Source organism: Lupinus angustifolius, unplaced genomic scaffold (assembly GCF_001865875.1).
Source record: "Lupinus angustifolius cultivar Tanjil unplaced genomic scaffold, LupAngTanjil_v1.0 Scaffold_404, whole genome shotgun sequence".
NCBI lineage: Eukaryota > Viridiplantae > Streptophyta > Magnoliopsida > Fabales > Fabaceae > Lupinus > Lupinus angustifolius.
In genome coordinates this window covers 207,521-231,070 of record NW_017727813.1, presented here as the reverse complement: position 1 = coordinate 231,070, position 23,550 = coordinate 207,521, and the positions used below count along the sequence as shown (strand labels likewise).

The 23,550-nt window shown below is 34.7% G+C and overlaps 1 protein-coding gene across 1 annotated transcript; it reads right to left on the bottom strand.

Moving 5' to 3' along the window:
- Window positions 1–5,737: 5,737 nt before the first annotated feature.
- LOC109341213 (CRS2-associated factor 1, mitochondrial) lies at window positions 5,738–10,367 on the bottom strand. Its single transcript, XM_019579066.1, has 6 exons — window positions 9,748–10,367; window positions 7,463–7,590; window positions 7,085–7,310; window positions 6,882–7,009; window positions 5,935–6,184; window positions 5,738–5,885 (listed from the first exon to the last, which is right to left on the bottom strand). The coding sequence occupies exons 1-5, from the start codon at window positions 10,307–10,309 to the stop codon at window positions 5,987–5,989; spliced, it is 1,242 nt and encodes a 413-aa protein (XP_019434611.1). The 5' UTR covers window positions 10,310–10,367; the 3' UTR covers window positions 5,738–5,885; window positions 5,935–5,986.
- Window positions 10,368–23,550: the final 13,183 nt, after the last annotated feature.

Sequence of the window (23,550 nt, the reverse complement as noted above, 5' to 3'; positions counted from 1 at the left end):
TAAGATTAAACTGATTTTGAATTTTTTTGGCAAGGTTTTTGAAAAATTTGAATGCATCACTCTTAGAAGATAAAAATAATGTCCATGTGAATCTAGAGAAATCATCAACAATTACCAAAGCATAGAAACTACCACCAAAACTTATTATTTGTGAAGGTCCAAACAAGTCCATATGGAGAAGCTCTATAGGTCTTGTTGTGGATATTACATTCTTTATACCAAAAGAGTTTTTAACTTGTTTACATTTTTGACAAGTATCACCAGTTTCATGAGTTCTAAAATCAAGTTTTGGTAGACCCTCAACCAAATTATTTTTAGATAGTTTATCTAGATATTTTACATGAATATGAGCGACGCGCTTATGCCAAGCCATATATCATTTTCTTTAACAACAAAACATTTTGAAAATAACATCGTGACATTTTCTAGGTTAACCATATAAATGTTGTTGATACGATGTCCGACAAATTTGACCTTATTAGGTAAATTGTCATGGATTATGCAACATTCAGAGTCAAAAGATACACGATTACCTTTGTCGCGGAGTTGGCTGATACTCAATAGGTTGTGCTCCAGGCCTTCAACATATAGTACATTCTCGATCACTGCTTGAGTTGAGTTGCCAATTGTCCCAGTACCAAGTGTCTTTCCTTTGTTGTTGTCTCCATACGTGACAAACCCTTTTTCTTTTAATGATAGATCTGGGAATTTGATCTATCTCCTGTCATATGTCTCGAGCATCCATTATCAAGATACCAATGTTGTCCATATGCTCGTAGACATACCTGCACAATAGATCACTTGCCTTTTTCAGGTAGTCCATTTATATTAGATCCTTTTATGTTAGTAACCAGGGAGTTATCTCCCTTTTTCATCCAGCTATATACACCACTAGGTATACCATACTTCTTGATATGACAAGAGTAGGAAGTGTGGCCATGTGTGCCACAACAGAAACATGTAGGAACTTTCTTATTATAAAATTTCTTATTAGGTCGAGTTACAGGTTTCCTATATGGTCTTCTCCTATGCATAGGGGAATATATCCTAGTCCAGTATGGTCATCAACATTTCTAGTTTGACTAAGCATAGTGTCTAATTGATTTTGACTCTCTATGAGTTTTGCGATTTTTTCATTAAGTTTCAAATTCTCATTTTTGAAAGTCTCGCAAGACTCACAAACAGTGGATTGACATAAATTATCATTAGAGTCATTGCATGTATTACAAGAAAATATTATATCTAAGGTCTCATTTTCAAGTTTTAGCTCATGCAATTCTTTTTGTAATAAAACTATTTTCTGTTCATTTAACAGGATTACTCGTTTTCTATCAGAACTAATCCTAGATATTTTTTTTAAAATTCGACATAAGAATTATATAAATCCTCATAAGGAGGTGAATCATCAGAAGAAGAAGAAGATGAGATGTCAGATTATAACTCATTGTTTACCTTCTTTGAATCTGAGTTGCAAGCTTCATTTGTTCTGGTCATTAGGCATAGCTTGACAGTCTCCTCTTCATCTGATGTGCTTGAAGTCGTATCTTCCTCTGGTACATCCCAGACTATGTAGGCTTTCTTTGACTTGAAGTCCCGAGGAGTGCTCTTTTCGGAATCAACTTTCTTGAGGTAAGTAGGATATTGAAATCTCATGTGTCTTGGCTTACCACATTTGTGGCAGGTGAAGCACTCTTTGTTACCTTTGCCTTTCCTAGTTGACTCACGCGCTTCTTTCTTCTGAAAAAGTTTAAAGCCTCATTTCTTTAAGAATTTCCTGAATTTTCGTACGAGAAGGCTCAATGTTTTATCATCAATGTCTGAATTAGACTCAACATCTTCTTTCTCTTCAATAGGTTGACACATTATTGCTTTAAGAGATATGCCTTTCTTATTTATGTATGATTCATCATGCATCATCAAGCGTCCAAGTTCCATCTCGTGCTCTTGAAGCTTTCCAAATAGTGTTGCCAAAGGCATGGAGTCAAGATCCTTGGATTTCCATGATAGTTGTTACTTTACGTTGCCATCTCCTGTCAAGACAACGCAAAACTTTATTAGTTAGTTCTCCTTTGGTAAAAAAATTATCTAGAGCAACTAAATGGTTTACTATGTCGGTGAGTCACTTTTGCATGTCGCCTATAGATTCACATGGCAACATTCGAAAAAGCTCGTACTCATGTGTCAGGGCATTCACCCTAGCACGCTTGACTTCACCAGTGCCTTCGTGAGTCACTTGTAAAGTGTCCCACATTTCTTTTGCACTTTGACAATGCGAAACCAGAAAGAACTCATCATATGATAAGACCGATGTGATGATGTTTTTAGCATGTAGGTTGTATTGAACCTTTTTACGTTCATCATTGGTCTATAGACTCTTAGGCTTTTCTTTCGGTTCATCATCCACTAAATGCATTGAGACTAAAGACCCGTTCACTACGGATTCCCAAATATCTGAGTCAATGGCTTCAATGAATATCTTCATCCGGACTTTCCAGTAGGCGTATCCCTCCCCACTGACTAGGGGAGGGCGATTAATGGATGCGCCAACACCGCCAAAGGGGTTGCTGGAACCCATTTGTTTTCCCTTAAGGATCACGCGTATACGGTTGAGCTAGCACATCGTACTAGCTCTGATACCACTTATTAGGTATCAGTGGACAGAACACACCTAGAAGGGGGTTGAATAGGTGTCACGGTTACCAATTACCGCTTTTTGCACCAAAGCCCTATTCTGGAAAAAGCCCTAGTTAATCGATTAACACTCTGTCTTAATCGATTAACTCACAGAAAACAGCAAGTTGTAGAATGGCTTATTGCTCAGCCACTCACCGATTAACTCTAGGTGTGTTGGTATCACCTTGTTAGAGAATAGTGTTGAGAAATCCTAGTTACGGTTAGGTATTGATTGTCCTCATGTAAACAAAGTGGAAATTATGATCTGCTACACTTATTCACCCCCTCCCTCTAGGTGGCTGTAAGTCTTTATTATCCAATAATGTAATCGTCCTTGAATAGTGTCATGGGTCTTTAAAGTAAATTTGACCGGTTGTTATGGAATTTGAGGAAGCATCAAATTCTTTGGAAAGTTCTTGCATGTATGTACCCTGTATTCATATTGATACCATTTATTTTTTTCATCATTATTTATATTTTATTTTATTTCTATTGCCATAGCGTGATATTATTTTTTTGACAATGTAGAACTATACACAATAGAATTTAAAAAAATGGGAATGCCACATGCCACACATTCTAATATTTTTATACCCAACAAGATAATTGTAATTGAAGTACCAAATCTTGTACAAGACTGAGAGTTGAGAGTTAGTTAAAATCATATGGTCTATGGTCCATGTAGATCCACAAACATGAAAGCACAGTGTATGACGAATGGAAAGTGTTCTAAGTATTAGCCAAAGAAATTATAGAACACAATAATTATTTTGCAAGATGGTTATCATGTTTATAGAAGACGAGACAATGGATTTATCATTGAGAAGAATGATCTATCTTCTGATAATCGTCATATTGTCCCTTAGAATCCAAAATTGTTGTTGAAGTAGTAGGCACATATCAACTTGAAGTGGTTTAATCAAAATACTTCAACCAAGTACTTTTTCAAGTACATTTACAAAGGCTAAGTCAGATAACTACTATTATTGTTCCCACAGAAAATGACTCAGCATGCCAAGTTCAAAATATTAATGAAATCGAACAATATATAAATTGCAGGTATATGTCAACTATTGGTATATGCCAAGTTCAAAATGTTTTCAATTAGCATTCCATGGTGTGTCCCCTACAATGGGAGAATGTTTTTCTCCAATTCATGGTAGACCACTATCAATTGAAAGATTATACTCTCTCATCCTAAAAATGAACAATTTGTTATATTTAATGATTGTGAGGCCATTAAACAATCAATGTTTTGCATCTTGGATGTAAGCAAACAAAATATATTGTTATACCAAAATTTTGACTTATGCACAGTTTGTTTTAAGATTTATCTATGTTAGTGGTAAAAGATGTTGAAAACTAAGGAAGCAAGACTATACAGTTGGTAGGTTCAATTGGGTTCCTTCGAGTACTAGAGAGCTTCTACAGTTGAGAATGATGTTATCTGTTGTAAAAGAACCCTATACTTATGAAGACATTAGAACTCTGGCTAATGTCATTTACCCGAGTTTCATAGACATGTGAAATGGACTTTTTTGACGATCATACAAAATATATTGAAGATATTAGAGAATTCAAAGACCGGGAATCATATTACTATTTGACAAAATTATTTGTGACAATGATCCTTTCAAAAAGCATTAATCGTCCAAATTATGTGTTAATATCCTCAAGAAGCATTAATCGTCCAAAGCATGAGTTAATATAATTTAACATGGCTGTTAATATTCTCCCACCATCTATGAAAGTGGCATGAGAAGTGAACACAGCAACTTGTCTATGAAGTTTGTTTTTATGGAAGAAACGTGTGTTGAACGAGGACTAGATTGGCATGAGTTCTGGAATGACACGTGAGTTGTGCAAGGTCTGATATGTCATGTGCAGAACAAGAGGTTTGATATGTCACCAAATGCTCAATGAATAAATGCAATAATAACTAGAGAAATAAACAACCACAGACTGAATTTGAAAATATTTCTGCCTTGCACAAACGGATTGGCCGCCAACACTGACCAGAGATAAACCCATACCGTTTATTGACTGCCCCTAGATCCACACTAATTAAGTGTACTTGCATGACTGTGCCTACTCATACCACTAGCCTGAGGACAACTATTTCATCTGGATCCAGGACACATCATAACCTGCCCAATCTGTAAAGGTCACGTCCAAATACCAGATAAATAAGATCCAACTCATATAGAATCATGCCCAGACTTTTTCATACCAGATATAGTAAAACAACTCCTCCACTTTAGTACCCATGTTTTGCTCAGTTTTAAGATTTGGCTCATTCTTTTTATGATCAGTCACAGGTTGCCTTATGTAGAGTATTTGTGGCTAGCAAAGTTTGGAACTTGGAACAACTCGAACCTATCATATCTTCAAATTTTATTTCTAAGTACATATTTGACCATTCTCCATTTTTTATTTTCAATTTTTATTTCAAACGCTTGTTCATATATATCTTCGGTGTTATATTCAACTACTTCCTCTACATTGATGTACTTGAGCAATATGTTCAATAGTTGTGACCAATGTCTGCAACATAAGATCCTTTGTTAACATGTCCACCACATTTAGTCGAGACCTTGATATGGCACCTCAATTCTCCAGGATTGTTCCTCGTCTAAACCTTGTCGAAAAATGAGTTGTGCAGCTAAGGTAAGGTTTTTACTCCAACAACACGATGTGTCAAATGTTCATCAAATGTTCTCGAGTATTAACAGAGCTGTGTAAGGGTACTGCACCTTTACAATAGACAACAATGAACTTGTTTTTCTCTATGAGAATTGAAATAAATGCTGAATTCATGACTCAGTTAAACTTTATCAGTGGTACAGAGTGGGGTCAAGAACTTTCTTATTTCTCGTGTCTATCCTTCATTATATGGTCTACTAGAGATAAAGGGTTTGATCATGATAAAATGTTATCTTATCTAAGCTTATATTATTTTTAAGTACTGATAGGAAGATTAAATTTTGGGAGGTTGTGCTTAATGATGTTGGTTTTTGAAATCAACCTCCAGTACAGAACTATACATAATACAAATACGGTATAATAAAGTTAAATACTTTTACATCTTCCAGATTGCTGCTTACTTTTTTAAGGCAAACGATTTCTACATAGTAAAAGTTCCTCACTCCTTTTTTGGGTATATAAAACAACATTCCAATTTTAAAGGAACATGTTAATTACAGTATCGTTGGATATATCAAACAACATTCCAATTCTTTTTTTTGGTCTATAAAACAACATTACAATATGCACCTAAGCAAGATTACAGTTAATTATCACAGCTGACTCAGTGTTAGTCTGATAAGCTGCTGCTATCAAGCTCAGCATGCTCCTGATCTTCACCTGCAGAAAAGTCAGAATTAAAATCGTCGAAGGATTGTCGTCGATCTTCAGTAAAGCATCCACTATCCTCTGAGGGCTTATAATCCTTTCCTCTCCAAACTACAATCTGCTCCTTTTCGAATGTCACTGGGATACAAGGGACCAGGTCCTGCATCAATACATGAGATAGTTGAAATGGAGCAATTTAAAGCAACAAATAAAGCTGGACAAAGCTAGAAAACCAGAAAACATGTCCTCCTTGCAAAAACACAGGACCATTGTTGTATTCTGCAACTATTATCATTATTATTTACTTCTGATTATAGTATCATAATAATCAGGTGATTCAGTACTATGTTTCAAGTAAAAAAGAACACTATTATAGCCAAACATGAAGCTTTATCTACTGATTTCAGACAGATTAAAGTATTTAGCTAGTGGCATTTATATTAAGGAGGGTCTACAATCACATTTGGTTCTCAAGAATTGATTCCAACAGAAGCTCAACTAGCTGAGGGAAATCTGGTAATTTTTTAAAATGAAATCTCAAATATTTAGGTTTTAAAACTGACAGAGGGAAGTAGGATTTTCTTTCACCTCTAGAAAATGAATAGATTCTACATGATTTTCTAAAACACAACCCCTACAATAACACTACAAGATTAACTTTAACAATGGGGACCCATGAAGCTTCCTAATAAATCCCTATAACTAAATTTTCGAAGTAATTTAACTGTACAACACTCAAACAAATTCAAATCTAAAATCAAATATGCTAAACAAGTATAGTCACAGTAAGATAATAATCACAATATAGCTAGCTATCACAGTAACCTAATTAGAAAAGCCAAAGAGATTGTATTTACCCTGAGTTTGCAACCTATTTTCTTGTAATCACTCCTTTCTAGACCTTGGCAGTCTATCCGAACCAATTCACAAGAGAGGAAAGCATCTCTGACCATGGGCACCAAATAAGCATAATAACCATTTTTGGCTGCAGTTCAGATCAGAGTCAATCAAGTTTTCAAAAGCATGTTGGGTTTGAAATTAGAAGATTTAACAAGCATACCAAGTTTCGTTAAAGCAGGAACAGCTAGTCCTCTCTTCCTCATTTCTTTTGTTTCCTGAACATTTAAGCCATCAATTGTTGACTTAATCAGTCTGGGATATACAGGTTCATGGGGTTTCCACAACATGAGAGGAATTACAGGCCTCTTTTTCGGATTATAATTCCTGCCTCTGTATAATATAATTGTACCCCCATGTTTAGAAATGACCTTCCCAAATGTTTTGTCCTGCAACATGAGAATTTTGCTTATGTTTGTATTATCAGATAAATCTAAACATGAGAATGGTATCTAACCCAAACTACATGTTTAAACGAATAGTAAAATTCCTTCAGAAGGAAAGGCAAAGAAAATAAGTGAAAGGGTATAGAAACACAAACCTCAAGCTGGGTGCAAACATTTTTCATGTCAACAGTTGGCACACCCATACATTTGATCCTAACTGCTTCAGCGAACTTCCAATGATTATGAATATCATTCAGCATGTTGTGAGTTAAACCATCTCTCCCTGCAACCAAAAGATCCATTCAAAGAATGCATAATGAAGTTAAAAACAGAAGTGTTACTTATTTTATTAAGCAGTTTTCTAAGGTAAAATTATTGTAATGACTGGAGAAATGGACATCAATGAAAGCAAAGTTCAACGAAGCACGGCAAGACCAAATTCACAAATCCTGGAACTAGATTCTTTATTCAAATATCTGTGATGGGATTTTCCAGGAAAGAAGTACAGGAAAAAAGACCTTTCATTTGTCATATGTCATACGTTTCCACAATAACTGCGAAGCAAATTGCTCTCCATATCACTAGATGTATTCAATTCTCAAATTAACAAAATGGACCAGAAAAGCTACTAGTGAAAGGATTGCAGAACATCATGCTGTGTCATTAAACAAAACTCAAATTTATTATTGCTGCCATGCAAGCATGAGTCAACTTTTTATGATATCCAACATGTATTGGCACATAAATCCATCTAGTTTGCCATGCATCAAAACCAGTGCAAAACATATTACTATATTTCAAAATTTCTAACCATTTCCATACCAATAACTAATCCTTAGTATTAGCATTCATATCAATTAGTTATACATTAAAATTGGGGATACTCTATTTAAGATAAACTTTTCCATTCCTTAGAAATTTAAGTTTGTTCATGGATTTCTCAATCCTATAAACTTAGAGCCAAGGTTGTTAAAGCGTAGAGTCAACCTTGGAGCGGGAGGGTGGGATAGGATCGTAGAAGCGCTGAAGCATAACATGAAGCGTAGCATAGCTCCACTTAAAATACAAAGTTACAATAAAAAAAGACACAACAGAGGGTTGGAGGAGCATTGGCAGTTGCCATGGTTTGTTAAAAAACAGAGGGAAAAAATAGAAAAGGAGGGGGTCAGAGGAGCAGTAACACTTTTGGGGAAGAAACAAAAAGGTTTTGGGTGAAAGAGCATAGCCTTGTTGTTGTTAAGCGATTTGAGAAGAAGAGATGAATGAAGAAAAAGTGTAACATGATTTCTATAGAAATTGGTGAATGAATTTTTGATAAAATGCAAAGTTTCCACCATGTGGCAGAAGCAGAAAAATATGAAAGGTTTCTGAATATAGGTGGGTGAAGATGAAAGGGGTAGGGTTTTTTTTATTTTTAAAAACAGGTTGGGCTTAAAATTAGGTTAAAAATGGGTTGGGCTAGAACCCGGGTAAAAACAAACCCGAAATTGCAGAAGACATTTGAAACGGCTGTCTTCTTCCTCAACTCGAAAATGCGCAACGATCTTGCGATTTGAGCTCCAACACGTCGCTCCGCCAAGCGCCGCCACTGGTTCGCTTTTATGCTCGTTTAAACATGGTTTCCACTATGAAAAGCTTTGATCATGCAATCCAATTCTTTGGAGCGCGCTTTTGATAACCATGCTTAGAACACATATGTTTAAGAGTTGCATAATCTCTTATCCTATTTTCTTGGAGTAAAATTTAAATGTCCCAGTCTTAACTTGAAACATAAAAAACAAAATCAAACTCACATTGTCTTTTATCTATATGCATCATAACATTTCAGCTTTAAACACACGTTTTTTCTTTCAATGTATACAGTTCTGGATTCTAACCTAATTTAAAATAACTTATGCAGGATAATCATTGGTTCTCATACAAATTTTCACAAAAACCTCATCTTAATAAATCACAAGCTTATTTTAAAAACAGTAAAAATTTGTCCCTGACAAAAATTGCCTGTATAGTTCCTAATAAATGAAAAATCTCAACCTGGTCCCAATCTCAAATGACTTTATAATTAGTCTTTCTCAAGACAAACTTAGAGACTTCTCAGTCCTTAACTGAAAATATTTTGCCTGGCATTTGACATTTTTGGTGACCAAATTATAAATTTCCATGGACTAAGATGGAGCACCTATTTTATACTCAGTCACAAATTTGAGTGTTTACTTTTTTTATTTTTAAATTGAAATCATCATTAATAACACAAAAAGTTTAAATATGTTTTTGTTATGGACCCTGGCAGAGTTTAGTTAAACTTTGGGAGGAAAATGCTAACAAGGAACTAAATACATAAAAACATAAGACAAAAATCATAGCTACCCATAGATATATGACTATGCTTAAGACTAACAAAAAATATAAAAAACTAACAGCACAGAATTTATTTTGTTACCAATATTGATATGCCTCTTGGTTTTGGCCCTCCCACACTGCAAAACCAAGGCCTTCCTCTCAGCACTATTAAGTGGGTCCCCTTGAATCCACTCTCTATTCTGCTTCCTCTTCTCCTCCAACAACGGGTCCTCATCACCCTCCAAAGTTTCCACCCTTGGGTTCACTGCCGGAGCACAAACCCCAGTCCACGGACGGTCCACTCGGCCCGGTCCAAAGGGCGAGTACTTGGGTTCTCTGAGCCCGATTGGCCTCACCACGGGGCTGCTCTCCGTGTAGCTGAACCGGAAGTCGAAGGGCAAGTTGGAACGAACCGGCTTTCGGTCGGTTGGGTCGAGAGAGGAGGGGGGACGGTACTTTGGCTTTGGTTTTTTCTTGTTGGGTTTGGTGGCAGAGTCATTGGGGTTTACGGGAGAGGGAGACAAAGAAGAAGGTGGTTTGAAAGTGTAGCGGTCGTGGAGCGTGGAACCAGTTGTGGTTGCAGTGGCTGTGGAGAAGTGGCGCGTCAGGAGTGTGATGACTGTGGGTGAATTGTGGCAGGAGAGGCGAGTGAGGTGGTACATTAGGGTTTAAGATTGTTCTGTGTACTGCTGCACCTACTTAAATGCTAGCCTTCGCAGTAGCTGTTTCAACTGTAAGTAAGGGTTTTTGTTTTATTTTTAGTTTTATTTTATGTGCAATAATTAAATTTGTTGAAGATATTTTCTTTATTCAAATTATTTTTGAAATTTTATTACCATTTTTAGTTGTGACGAGAGTCGTCTGTTAATCCAATTTAAAACGACCACAACATATATATTTGCTTCTTAAGGGAAAATGGATATTCCCATGCCTTCTGAAAATTTTCAAGCGCTAGCAGGTTAAATTGGTTAGGCTGTTGTTTTGTCCTTGCCACCCATATTTATAGACATGATAGCAACTACAACAACAAAAAACATCTAAATTATTGTTTGGTCTTACACATTATTTTATAATTTATTATAACTTTTAATAAAATAAAAATAATATTTACTTTTTTTCATACTAACAAACATCATTCGTATTCTTACTTAGGTCTCATAGTATCTATATTTTTTCCATAATATTTACATCTCTTCTCATTTTCTCTTGGCTAAGAACAATCAATTATTGTTCTTATTTAAAAACAAAAATTATAAAATAAAAATGTCATAGTGTAAAACGGAGTAAAAATATTCTTATTCTGTTAACAATAGTCTTAAGAACAATTATTATGGTTACTCTGATGATAGATTTCATGTAAGATTTCTTAAATAGATAATATTAATTTGTTTACTATCATATTACCACCGGAATGTGTTTTATCCAATAATATTGGTTACTTATAATCAAAGTATTTGAATTGTAGTTGCATAATCATTGTCCTTAACTTTTTTCCCATATGATAATATTATTTCTTCAAGTCATATTACATTTTATTTGAATGATAACAAAATAAGACTTGTTTACCTGTTTATCGGTTCAACCGATCGATATGAAATGATTTTAACAATACTGTGTAGAAGTACCCAAAGTACATGTGGTTCCTCTCGACAAGCTGCTTTGATATCCAATAATAATTAATGGATCACTTATTGCTCGTTTATTCGTGATTTCACTTGCTTGAGTTAAAAAGAGAAAAATAGTCTGTTTATCTCCAACTCCTGAAAGCCTGTACAAAAGCTATAGTTGGTAGCACCCAAATTTTTTTATTCGATAGTTTTTACTATGATTTATCATTCACACAATATCTCCACTAACATGACGTGTAGTCATAGCCTCCCCTTATGTTTCATATAATGGCACATTTGAAATTTCGATTTATGCATTCGTAGTCACTTCAACCACACCACTTTACATGACACATATTCAATGGTAGTTCTTGTCATTCCCCCTCTATTTCAACGAGTATTTTTCACCTGTCATTAATGGAAAGCTGTATAGTTAAATTTTCACAAGAATTCTAGGCTTAGTCATTATAACTATCATTTCAAACCCTACCATCCAACCTAAATGAATGTTAAAGGTGATAAAACCATGAAATGACTTATGTGCATGAATATTGTTTTAATGAAAAATATACATTAACGGATTAATTAACATTAAGTTGGTTGTTGACTTCTTTCTTTATTCTCCAGATTTTTTATATGAAAAAGACAAATTAATTAATCAAATGAACACTACGCTAGATATCGTTGAATTTTGAACGACGCTGTTGAAAATGAGGCGGAAAAATATCAACAATGCATAATAAAGTAGACGCTATCAATTTGTGTAACTTCAACAGCGTATTCTTCACAATGCGCCGTTGAACATTAGTAATGTTAGCACTGACTTGAATGATTTATTTTTAACAGCGCATTTGATAGAAATTATTGTTGATGTGAATATTTTTAACAACGCATATTTAAGGAAGCATTGTTGAAGATGACATAGTAACCGCGCTTGCTTAATTATGCGATGTTGATGTTTTACGACTTTTTAAGCGTCTGAGAAATTAACGGTGGAGTAGTAATTGTCTCTTCATTTGTTGAAATATTAATGGTTGAGTGATTATGCGTTTCTTGGTTGTTGAAATATTAATGGTTGAGTGGTTATACGTCTCTTCGTTTGTTGAAATATTAATTGTTGCTCATTTATAAATATTGTGGTTCACTCAATGTTCTATTTCATCAGTAAGCTAAGAGCCTAAGAGTATGTGTTTCTATAAGAGTATGTTCATGAAGATAGGAGGAAGAAAACACAAAGTAGTAAAAAAAGAGCAATACTACAAAGAGTGAAAAAGAGCAGAAGCACCCATATTTGTATAGAGGAGTCGAGGAAAAAATTGTGTTTCTGTTTCAGAATCATGTCAAGGGGTTTTTTAACAAGTTTTGATTTCATAAGGAATGTGGTTGTTATACAAGATTTGCATGAGATGAAGCAATTGAAAGTAAATAAAAGGAAAATGGGAATGAATTATTTAGTTCATTGAGCTCTTTCAATTTTTATTTATGTCTTTCAATTATTTTCCTTCATCATCTGCAGCAATTCCTAAAGTTCATTGATTTCTCTCTTTCGATTTTCATGGGAAAATGACCCAGATTTTAAAAGGAAATCAATAAGTTGTTCTACAAGATTTGTGTAGAGGAGTAAAAGAAAAAATCATGGACAAGATTATTTCCTCTTCTACCAAATCATTTAGTTCATTATAATATATTTTGCCTCTCTGAATGAATAATAAAACAATTATTTTGGATGTTAATTTCTGTTTTTTGTTAATTATTTGGATGATTATTCTCTTTAATATTTTTGCACTGTTCCTTATTAATAAACACAATAAACAAATTATCAATACTTAATAAATACAAAAACAAATTAACAAAATATAATGTTTAATATTTAATCCAGTTTCATATTAATAAACACAATTATATAGTAATAATATACTTCATGGCAACTTCATGTTAATTTAAGTACATTCATGTTGTATAAATATTTTCGAATTATATAAAATGTTAATTTAACAGCACATAACTACGAATACGCTGTAAATTTGGAAAATGAGTTCAGTTTAACAACATATAATTACAATTGCGCTGTCAATTAGATTTTATTCAACAGCGCATAATTCAGATAGTGTTGTCAATTAGATTCTAATCAACAGCGCCATATCTAGGTAGCGTTGTTGATGTGTTAATGAAAATGAGTAGTAAACAGCTGGATACGCAACAACAGTGCAATCCTTAATATGTGCTCTTAAAGATGTTGATACAACAACACTACTTTAAATATACGCTGTGGAAGAGGTCGTGTTCATAATATGAGTTGTGTAGAGTTGGATAAACAACAACAGCGCAATCGTTAATATGCATTGTTGAATATGTCAATACAATAGCACTACCGTAAATATGCGATGTTGAAGAGGTCAATATAACAACGCTATCGTTAATATGCGCTGTTAAATGGTTACTACAGTTTAAATATCTAAAACATGAGTCTTTTCCTCTACGCTCTCAAACTTACTCGAAAAGAAATCCTCACACTCTCATCAAACCCTCATACTCTTAACAAACCCTCATACTCTCATAAACTGAAAAAAGTTCATCAATGGCTTCCCAAAGTGGCGATCGTGTATCTCATAGTGGTGATGAAGCTTCACCGACTCCACAAGACCAACAAATCGTTGTTTAAAAACTACCTCCACGTGGAATGACTTCCATGAAGAATGTCATTCGGTCAAGAAGCAAGGATGTGAAAATAGAAGTTCAATGGAACTCTAAAGGCCAACCATTAAACAAGAAGGGTGACAACATATTGGTAAGCTACATTGGTGTTGTTGTTAGGCAGAATCTGAAGCTAACAATAAAAAAATGGAGTGATGTAGAGAATACCGCGAATGAGCGTGTTTGGAATGAAATAAGAGTAAATTTATTTTTTCAGTTTTTGTGTTTTTGTGTTTTCATGCAATGTACGTATATGTGTTATATTTTCATGCAATATTAAAAAGGTTGAGAAAAGGAAGGGCATATGAGATATCAATGCCCAAACTATCTTAAAAAGGTTGAGAAGGGCAAGAACAATACTCGGTACTTCAAGCCAAATAAGGCTTAGATCATATGAAACGATCCCGAAGAAGAGTCAACCTCGAGCACCTCAGAAGAGGAAGAAACGACAAAGTTGTGTCTCATGGCAAATATTCAAGATTCTTGCAAGGAAATTGAGCATGGAGAATCTAGTGAGGTATGCCTCCGAACACACGGACAGGTGATAGGTCAAAGTTCCTTGACCTATCATTTAAAGAAAAGGGTTAGGTCACATACGGCGACAACAAACAAGGAACAATACTTGGAGTCGGAAGATAGGTAATGCTTCACAAGCTATCATCAACAACATTCTATATGTTGAAGGGTTGGAGCATAACTTGTTGAGCATAAGCCAATTGTGTGACCGAGGTATCGTCAACAAAATTTATATGATTGACTTGGAAGATATCGTTTATTTGTTTTCAAAATGCTTTATTTCGAAAGAAAATGATATTTGGTTTTTGCACCGACGAGTAGCACATATCCACTTAAAGCACCTATAAAAAGTGTCATCTAAGGATTTAGTAGTTGGGCTACCAAAACTGAATTTCAAAACAATTGACTTTTGCAACACTTGTTAAAAATGCTAGCAAGTCAAAAATTTGTTTTCCACAAAAACTGTGATATCCACAACTAGGCCATTGGAACTACTTAACATGGACCTGTTTGGACCCTCACAAGTTATGAGTAAGGTTCCAAATTGTTTTTGGGTCGTTGTAGTGCAGATTGCGTGCTATGTGATAAATAGAGTATTACTAAGGCCTTCATTGTCTAAAATACCATATGAATTATTAAAAGGCTGAAAACCAAACATTCCACATCTTCATGATTTTGGTTGTAAATGCTTCATAATTACTATTGGAAAAGATCATTTAGGAATGTTTCACTCAAAAGCTGATGAGGGTATATTTCTTGGTTACCATACACATAGTAAAACATATAGAGTTTATAACAAACATACAATGCATGTAGAAGAATTTGTTTTTGTTCATTTTGACGAGTCTTCTCCGAAAGAGAAGAGAAGGGCTGTTTTTATGATGTTTCATGTGGTTTAGAAGATGTATATACAAAAGATACTGAAGTAGAACATGTTGGACAAGACGATCATGAAGAAAATCAAGATCATCAAGATATGCCAATAGCATGGAACACAAAGAAAGACCACCCCATAGACAAAGTAATAGGTGACATTTTCAAGGGAGTGGTAACCCAAAACTCCTTATGCAAAATCTATAAATTTGTAGCTTTTGTTTCACAAATTGAGACTAATATTTTTGATGAGGCCTTAGAAGATGAACACTGGGGTATTACTATGCAAGAAGAGCTAAACTAGTTTGAGCGAAACAATGTGCGGGACACGATCCTTAAGCCAAGTGATCATGCTATCATTGGCACTAACTGGGTCTTTCGCTACAAATTAGATGAATCCGACTTAATAATCTAGAACAAAGCTAGATTAGTGGCTCAAGGTTATAATCAAGAAGAAGGTATCAATTATGATGAAACATACGCCCCTGTTACGAGGTTGGAAGCCATTAGAATGCTATTAGCCTATGCTTCAATAATGAATTTTAAACTCTTCTAAATGGAGGTAAAAAGTGCCTTCTTGAATGGCTACATTCAAGAAGAGGTGTATGTTAAGCAACCTCCTGGTTTCGAGAATTATAAATACCCAAATCATGTCTTTAAGCTCAAAAAGGCTTTATATGGGTTGAAACAAGCCCTAAGGGCTTGATATGAGAGAGTAAGCTCATTGTTGTTAGAAAGGGGTTTGTGAGAGATAAAGTTGACACTACACATTTTATATGAAAATCTAAAAATGATATATTATTAGTACAAATTTATGTTGATGATATTATTTTTGGTGCTATTAACGATACCTTGTGCAAGGAGTTTTCTGATTTAATGAAAGGAGAGTTCAAGGCGTGTATGATGGGAGAATTAACCTTCTTTCTAGGGCTACAGATAAAGCAGATGTGTAATGGGATCTTTGTTCATCAATCAAAGTATTCTATGGAGCTTTCGAAATGACTCGACATGGATAAATCAAAAGAAGCTTCTACACAAATGGCATCATCTTGCTATCTTGATAAAGATGAAAAGGGAAAAGCAATTGAAGAATCTAGTTTGGAATATATGCATTCAAATAATACATTCTAGAAGAATCAAGTAAATGTTCTGAAAATTTCATATCTTGAATCCCCTACCTGTTTCTATTGTGGATTGTATGGTCATACTTTAAATGCATGTAATGTTAGAACTTAGAATGTATGGTGTTCCAAATGGAAAGTGTATATGGATTACAAAGAAACAAAATCCCCAAGCTACTAACATCAAGGGACCTAAGTTTAGTTGGGTACCCAAGAAGAGCAAGTAATTGTGTTTTGTAGGTGTACTGAAGGACATATGGACTTCAACTCTCATTATGGACATCAAATGTCTTAGGCACATAAGAAGGTGAGAAAAATCAAACTTCTTTACCCTATCACCAAAGGAAAGGAGACTATGACACTTATGAGCAACCTGTCATCACAAATGCTTGAAGAAAGGAAACATTTTACAACAAAGGTAAAACAAGGCATCACTTCCTAACTATAAGTACTAAATACTTTAAGTGTCCTAACTAAATTCTAAAATAAAATCCTAGCAAGGCCATAAACTCAAAAATCGTGAATTCCCCCATAAATCATCTTTAGGCCTAAAGCTTTGTATGTTACATTTACATGTTTTTAAATGCAAACATGATATTATTGAACAAGTATAAGAATCTCTTAATCATGTTTTGATTAATAAGTAAACATATAAATACCATCAAGGATTTTCAAATCATGTTGAACCACAACAAGTTAAATATCACATTAATACAATCAACCAAAGATTTTTCTCTTGGAAAGCCTATAAGAGTTTAATGCTTGATTAAGCCATCTCCAAAAGAGGAGAGGAAAGGTACGCTTACTGTTTTGTAGGGACTAATGAGGATAAATTCTTCAAGAGTTGATATTCTATGCAAAGAAAAAGACAAGAATCAAGAATGGAAGAAAGGCCAAACAAAAAGTCAAAGAATGGCAAATCTCAAACATCTTGATAAGAATGAGGTGAAGCGTATGAGGTAACCAAATATCGTAATAAATAGTGCTCTACATTGTCTAATCACATGTTATATCTGATATATTACCTAAATGCTTGAGTGTATGCTTGACTTCTAGATAATCCTAACTAAGTTCACTTATCACCAAAATATGCATGTGTTCTTAATTGTAAAATGTATTCTTGTTTGAATATGGTTTCATGCTCTTTTGGCTCCATGTTAAGTACACATTAGGTGTTTAGAATAGATCGATATCTTAGAGTCTTTGCAAACCTATAAACTAATTCAAATTGTGTCAAAATTTGTTTTTGTGACGTATTTAATCGATTGTTCTGTGATTTAATCTATTACCTGGGTTGTTTTAAATTGTCTTAATCGATTAATTGTAACCTTAATCGATTACCTGAGCTAAAATGTTTTAAAATTTTAATCAATTAAGCTGGAACATAATGGATTAACTGTGTAAATTTTCAATCTCGTTAATCGATTAACACATAGGTTAATCGATTAAATGCAGTAATAAAACAGATTCTGCAACAGTTCTGGGTTACGTCTTTGCAAACCCTAACCTCGTGAACACCATTTCCGTGTTTGAAATTGATCACAAAATTCATCCTCAAACTGGTTCTAGAGCTATCCATTCCATTCTTCTTCCCCTCTCTAAGTATCCAATCCATCAATTTGGTTCAAATTAGAAAAACCAAGTTTTCCCCTTTCAAACCCTAACTTCATTTTCACCCTTAATCAGTTATCTTATCCATTGATTTTGCAACTATGAGTAACAAGAGGCCAAAGAGAGTGAAAAATATAGCCGGTGCAAACCCATCTCTGCGTCATCCTGGACGTGCGAGAAATCTGAGCACCGGAGACTCCTCTTCGGTAAGGAAGAATCCTACACTGAGTATTGACCCGTTTTATGCTCCTGCTCTTCAAGCAGAAAGGTTTTCGCGGTTCATTAGCCCGGTATGCCAACATGGCATGGATGGTAGAGCAAGGATTTCAATTCCCGCATGAACTAGAGGCACAAGGGGTTGTGCATTTTCTGCAATTAAATGGTAATATCTATCCCTCTCTGGTTCGGGAATTTTATGCGAATTTCCAGTATAAGGATGGTGGGTATAGGAGTACGGTGAAAGGAAAGCTAATTTTGATGAATGATATATTGTTTATGGGAGTGGGAGGATTTTCCTGTGATGGTGGTACCCTTGGTGACTGCAATGACAACAAATGAAGTAGTTATGACTCTACTGAGGTGTATAAGTCGTGCTTAAGGGGACCTCATTACTTTGTGAGAGGTGAGCTCACAAAACCTGGTTCATTAAGCATAGAAAAAATGCTCTTACATTACCTGATAGCTTACATATTAGTTTAGTGCAACACCAATCATACACAACCTATTGTAAATGACCTGAAGCTTATGTTTAATGTGAAAGAAGGAATACTGATTAGCTGGCCTGATGAGATTCTCAAAGTGATGTATGGTATTGCATCATATTCTACTAGATTGTTGGCTTATGGAATATTCATCTCCCATGTCATTGATCATTTGGAAATCGACACATCTAGTGCATAGATAATTGTTCTGAATTCCAGAGAGCATATGGTCCACGAGAACATCATTCACAAGATGAGTACTTACAAATATAGAGGTGAATGAATGTATCAAGAGGATTATAGGACCACAATTGATTTAGAAATGTTTGAAGAGGAAGGTGGTGAGCATGGTGAGCAAAACCAGGAACACCATAATGTTGAGGCATCTGATTTGCCTCAAGGATCTTCAGTTAGTTTGGCTCATGTGGATGCCATGGAACAACGCCTAAATGAGCGTATTGACTCAAGGAACCAAGAATTTGTATCTAGGATACAATCTATGGAGGATAGGCTTATGGACGAGTATCAAAGACAAGATGAAGAGAATCAGAATCGTTTCGAGAAGCTTCACTTTATGTTAAGTTCCTTTAGTGGATTTCCCCAACCACCTCCTAGCTACCGTAGGATGTCTAGAGTGTCCTAGTTAGTTGTTGTTTTAGGAGTCTTGTGGTTTGTGTAATCTTTTGGGTGTTGCATTGTAATTTTTCCAAACTTGTTAAGTTTGTTTTTATGCTTTGATATGAACAATGTAATCATAACATGCTATGAATGAATTGGTTTTGTGCTGTGAAAATAGAATTGTGTACTGCTCTTATTACTTTTGTAAATCACTTGATCAATGGATGAAAAAAATGTTAGAAATTTTCATATCTACTTGCATTGATCTAATTGTGTATAATTGTCAATTAACATGTGGTATGGAAAGTAATATCATGAATAAATGTCATTAACAAATGGTACCAACAAGTGGTACAAGTGGTATTAACAAGTAGTTAAGCAAAGCCTTTTTCATGAGATGTACATAATTGACATAAACCAAATGGTAATATACAAAAACAAGTGCATGAAACCACTAATAATCAAACTGTATAAGCATTCTGCCAAAAGCATGTAGCCTACACTATTTTCTGCCATATCAGTTACTTTGTTGTTTATGTTTTGCTGGACTTACAAGAGAAGATAAGCTTAGGCTTCCACAACGAAAAAGAATAAATCACCCAAAGCTCAAATTGAGGGGGAGGAAGAGCAAGAGCAAGAGGGAGAAGCACGCATCAACTTACAAGAACACGGCAAAACAAGTTGATTATCATCAAGCAAATCCATCAAAGAATTGTTAGATCCAACAAGTTGTTAACAAATGTCAACAAGTGTATGTCATATGTAAACAAGTGTTTGTCATCATAAAAGAGGTGGAGATTGAAGATGTAAGCCTGCATGAATTCAAGATTGAAGGGCAAGCATGCATCACATAATGTTTTGATGAAGACAAAGGAGACACAAAGGTTGATGAAGACAAAAGAGTGAGGAAGGCAAATGATTGACAATATGTATAAATATTGAAGGACAAGCTTGAGAAGATGAGCAAATCAACAAACAATAAAGTATCAAGTAAAGTCAAGACTCGAGAGTATACAAGGCAAAGCATGCAAAAGAAGATCTAGGGGTTAAGTATTGTGTATATATTTATTAGATCCTAAGTTGCTTGCTTAGTAAGAGTCTAGGCTAGGATGAACCCCAATGAAAGTCTCACAAGCTAAAATCAATCATAACTAAAATGAGACTTACCTACATACATATATACATGATTTACATGCACATTCATACATACATGATTTACATGCACATACATACATGATTATATGTTTTGAATGCATTTAAAAAGTAGTTTTAAATCATGCTGCAATCAAAGATATGCATCATTAGGTTATAAATCATGTAGGAGGTTCATTCATCATTTAAAATGTGTTTTAGAAAACCGTTAATCAATTAATAGTTGTGTTAATCAATTAAACCTTGGGCTGAATATGTTAATCGATTAAATGGTGAGTTAATCGATTAATGTGATTAACCTGATAATTGTTTCTGTTTATGTTATTTGGAAGAAACACGTTAGTCGATTAAGGCTCAACATAATCGATTAACTGTAGTTAAAAAAAAGAATAGTATATTAACCCAAGTTTTTCATAACTTAACTTTGAGAAAAATTGAGAGGATTAGAACACACTTTTGGAAAATAGTCAGTTTACAAACTATTGAGAAAATGTAGAGCTCAAACTTTCATATCTTTATGAAAGATTTTCTAAGTGTTCTTTCAAGAAAACAAAAGGGTGAATCTTTACAAGATACCTGTTGAGCTTTCATTGTCAAATCTGTGAAAAAGAAACCTACATCTCACGCATTATATGATCTGTATTATTGAGATCTTTTAGGGGTTCTTAGATTCGTAGAAGATTGTATAATCTGCACATTGAGGTGCATATGTAACTTGAAGAATTATTGTTAGACTTAAGCAATAACAGATTCTCTTGGTGTGTTGTATCACCAAAGAAAGAGAATAAGTTTGGGAAAACCCTAGCTGCGGTAAGGTATGTGTCTTCACGACAAGCAAGAAGTCTTGGTTGTGAGTGTTTTTCTTGACTGGGGCTAGATCGTAAGAAAGGTTTTCTTAGGCGATTAGAATAGTTAAACCAAGAAAGTGGGGTTTAAGATCCAACAAAGGAGCATCTTCATTCTTTTATTGGAATTGTGTTTGTAAGAAACATTGAAGATTCCATAGTGACGATAAAATCTCCGAAGATCAGAAGGGGTGGCCTCGATGTAGATTGTAGTAGACAGGAAACAAACCAGGATAAAAAGCCGAGTCTTCTTCTTCTTTCCCTTATCTGTTTACATTTCCGCATTACTTGATTTACTTAACTTGACATTCATATAATTATCTGATAATTGCATATTTTGCATAATACATTTACTGTTCTTAATTGTCTGTATAATTGCATGTAAGTTTGGTTGAATCTTGGTAATCTTGGATGACCGAAAGAATTTTGTTTATGCTGTAATTGAACCAGTTAATCGATTATGTGGTTTACATAATCGATTAACTATGGATAATTTAATCGATTAATTTTGTCGTTAATCAATTAAACAGTGTGTTAATTTGTATAATTTTTGTGTTTATCGAGCGACGATAATTGTGTACTGTATCACCTATTCACTCCCCCCTCTAGGTGAGTGGTAGAGCCTTGTGGGACCTAACATTTCTATGAACTAAAAGCTTAAGAACAACCAAAGAACACTCTAAAAAGAGAGAGAACCGAAATGGGAAGAAGAAGAAGAGGAATTTATAAAGTATTTACAATATGTTAAACTGAAGGAATGGGTGTGCCTTTTATAGGCAAAGTGATGGGCGCTTAGCTTCCCTTTCTGGCCGCCCAGTGTCTGACCAGGCTCACCCAAGCTAGTGAGTCAGAAGCTTGTGTCGTCTTGGGAAGCTAGCTTGGACAGCCTATTATGGGCTATATTACATGCATGGTGACACCTCCTACTTGTTGTTTAGAACATATGTCATGCATGAGGTCATATGCTTGGCCTTTAATTAAGAAATAGGCAAGTTGCTTGATGAGTTGGCCAAGATTTATTCATGGTTAGGTTTTTGACCTGCTTGGCCGCCTAGCTCACACCTGATCCACGCCCAGCTGCTTGGTTCCTTCATGGTGAAGGAACCAACCTTTCTTCAAGCTGAAGCAACCTTTGTTCCATGATTTTTGAGTTAATTTTAGTTGGTTACTTGGCACTTTTGGAAGGATTTCCTCAAGTCTAGGTAAGCTTTTGAGTTTATGCTTTACTTTGCATACCTAGCTTGGGTTTCTTCAACGTGAAGAAAGGTACATTTCTTCATGCCTACGTCATATTTTGGTGACAAGCTTAAGCACACAACATGTTGTACTTAGTTTGTTTGTTTTGAGAATTTCTTTTTGGACTTTTGGCTTGTGATTTGGCATGAATTCTTGGATCTCTTTTGGATTAATCAATTTCCTACAAAATTCAAGGGAAACATGGACAAGAGGTGATCAAAAATTATATTATTCAAACATACTAAATTTATTTAAAAAGTGTTGAATTAGGTTGCTTTTCTCATTTTTGCATAGGATAAGTGCCATGAAAAGTGTATGAAAATTAGGTATTTTTGGCACTTATCAACCTCATCCAGATCTCCCCTTCTGATCTTGGGAGATTTTTCTTCACTATTGGAAATAGATGTTTTATTACAAGCACTCTTCCAATACACCTAGAAATAACTCCCTTCTTGAACCCGTTGAGCCTACACGCTCGGTTTGACCACTCTATACGCCTATTAGGATACCACATCGTTCACGAATCTGGCCCCAACCGAAGTATCGTCCGATCCAAGACTTCCTGCTCTGTGAAGACAACCAATTCTATAATGTGATGATGCTAACACACCACGAGAACAATCCTTGTCATTCACAAATTTAGTCGATTACACCAATCCTTAATCAATAAACATATTTCAACAAGATATAATCGATTATCAATTATATTAATTGATTAATATATACGAAAATGGTTTTCTGTTATGCATCCTAAACATTCTATATGATAAAAGAACATGCAACACATGATTTTGAAATAGATGATTCTTTTATGCACAAAAACCATGTATGCCTAATGCAAATGCATGAATCTTACTTATCATATATTTATATTTAGATGTAATGCCTCAACCTATATGAATTTCATTTTAGACTTTTGTGAGACTTCC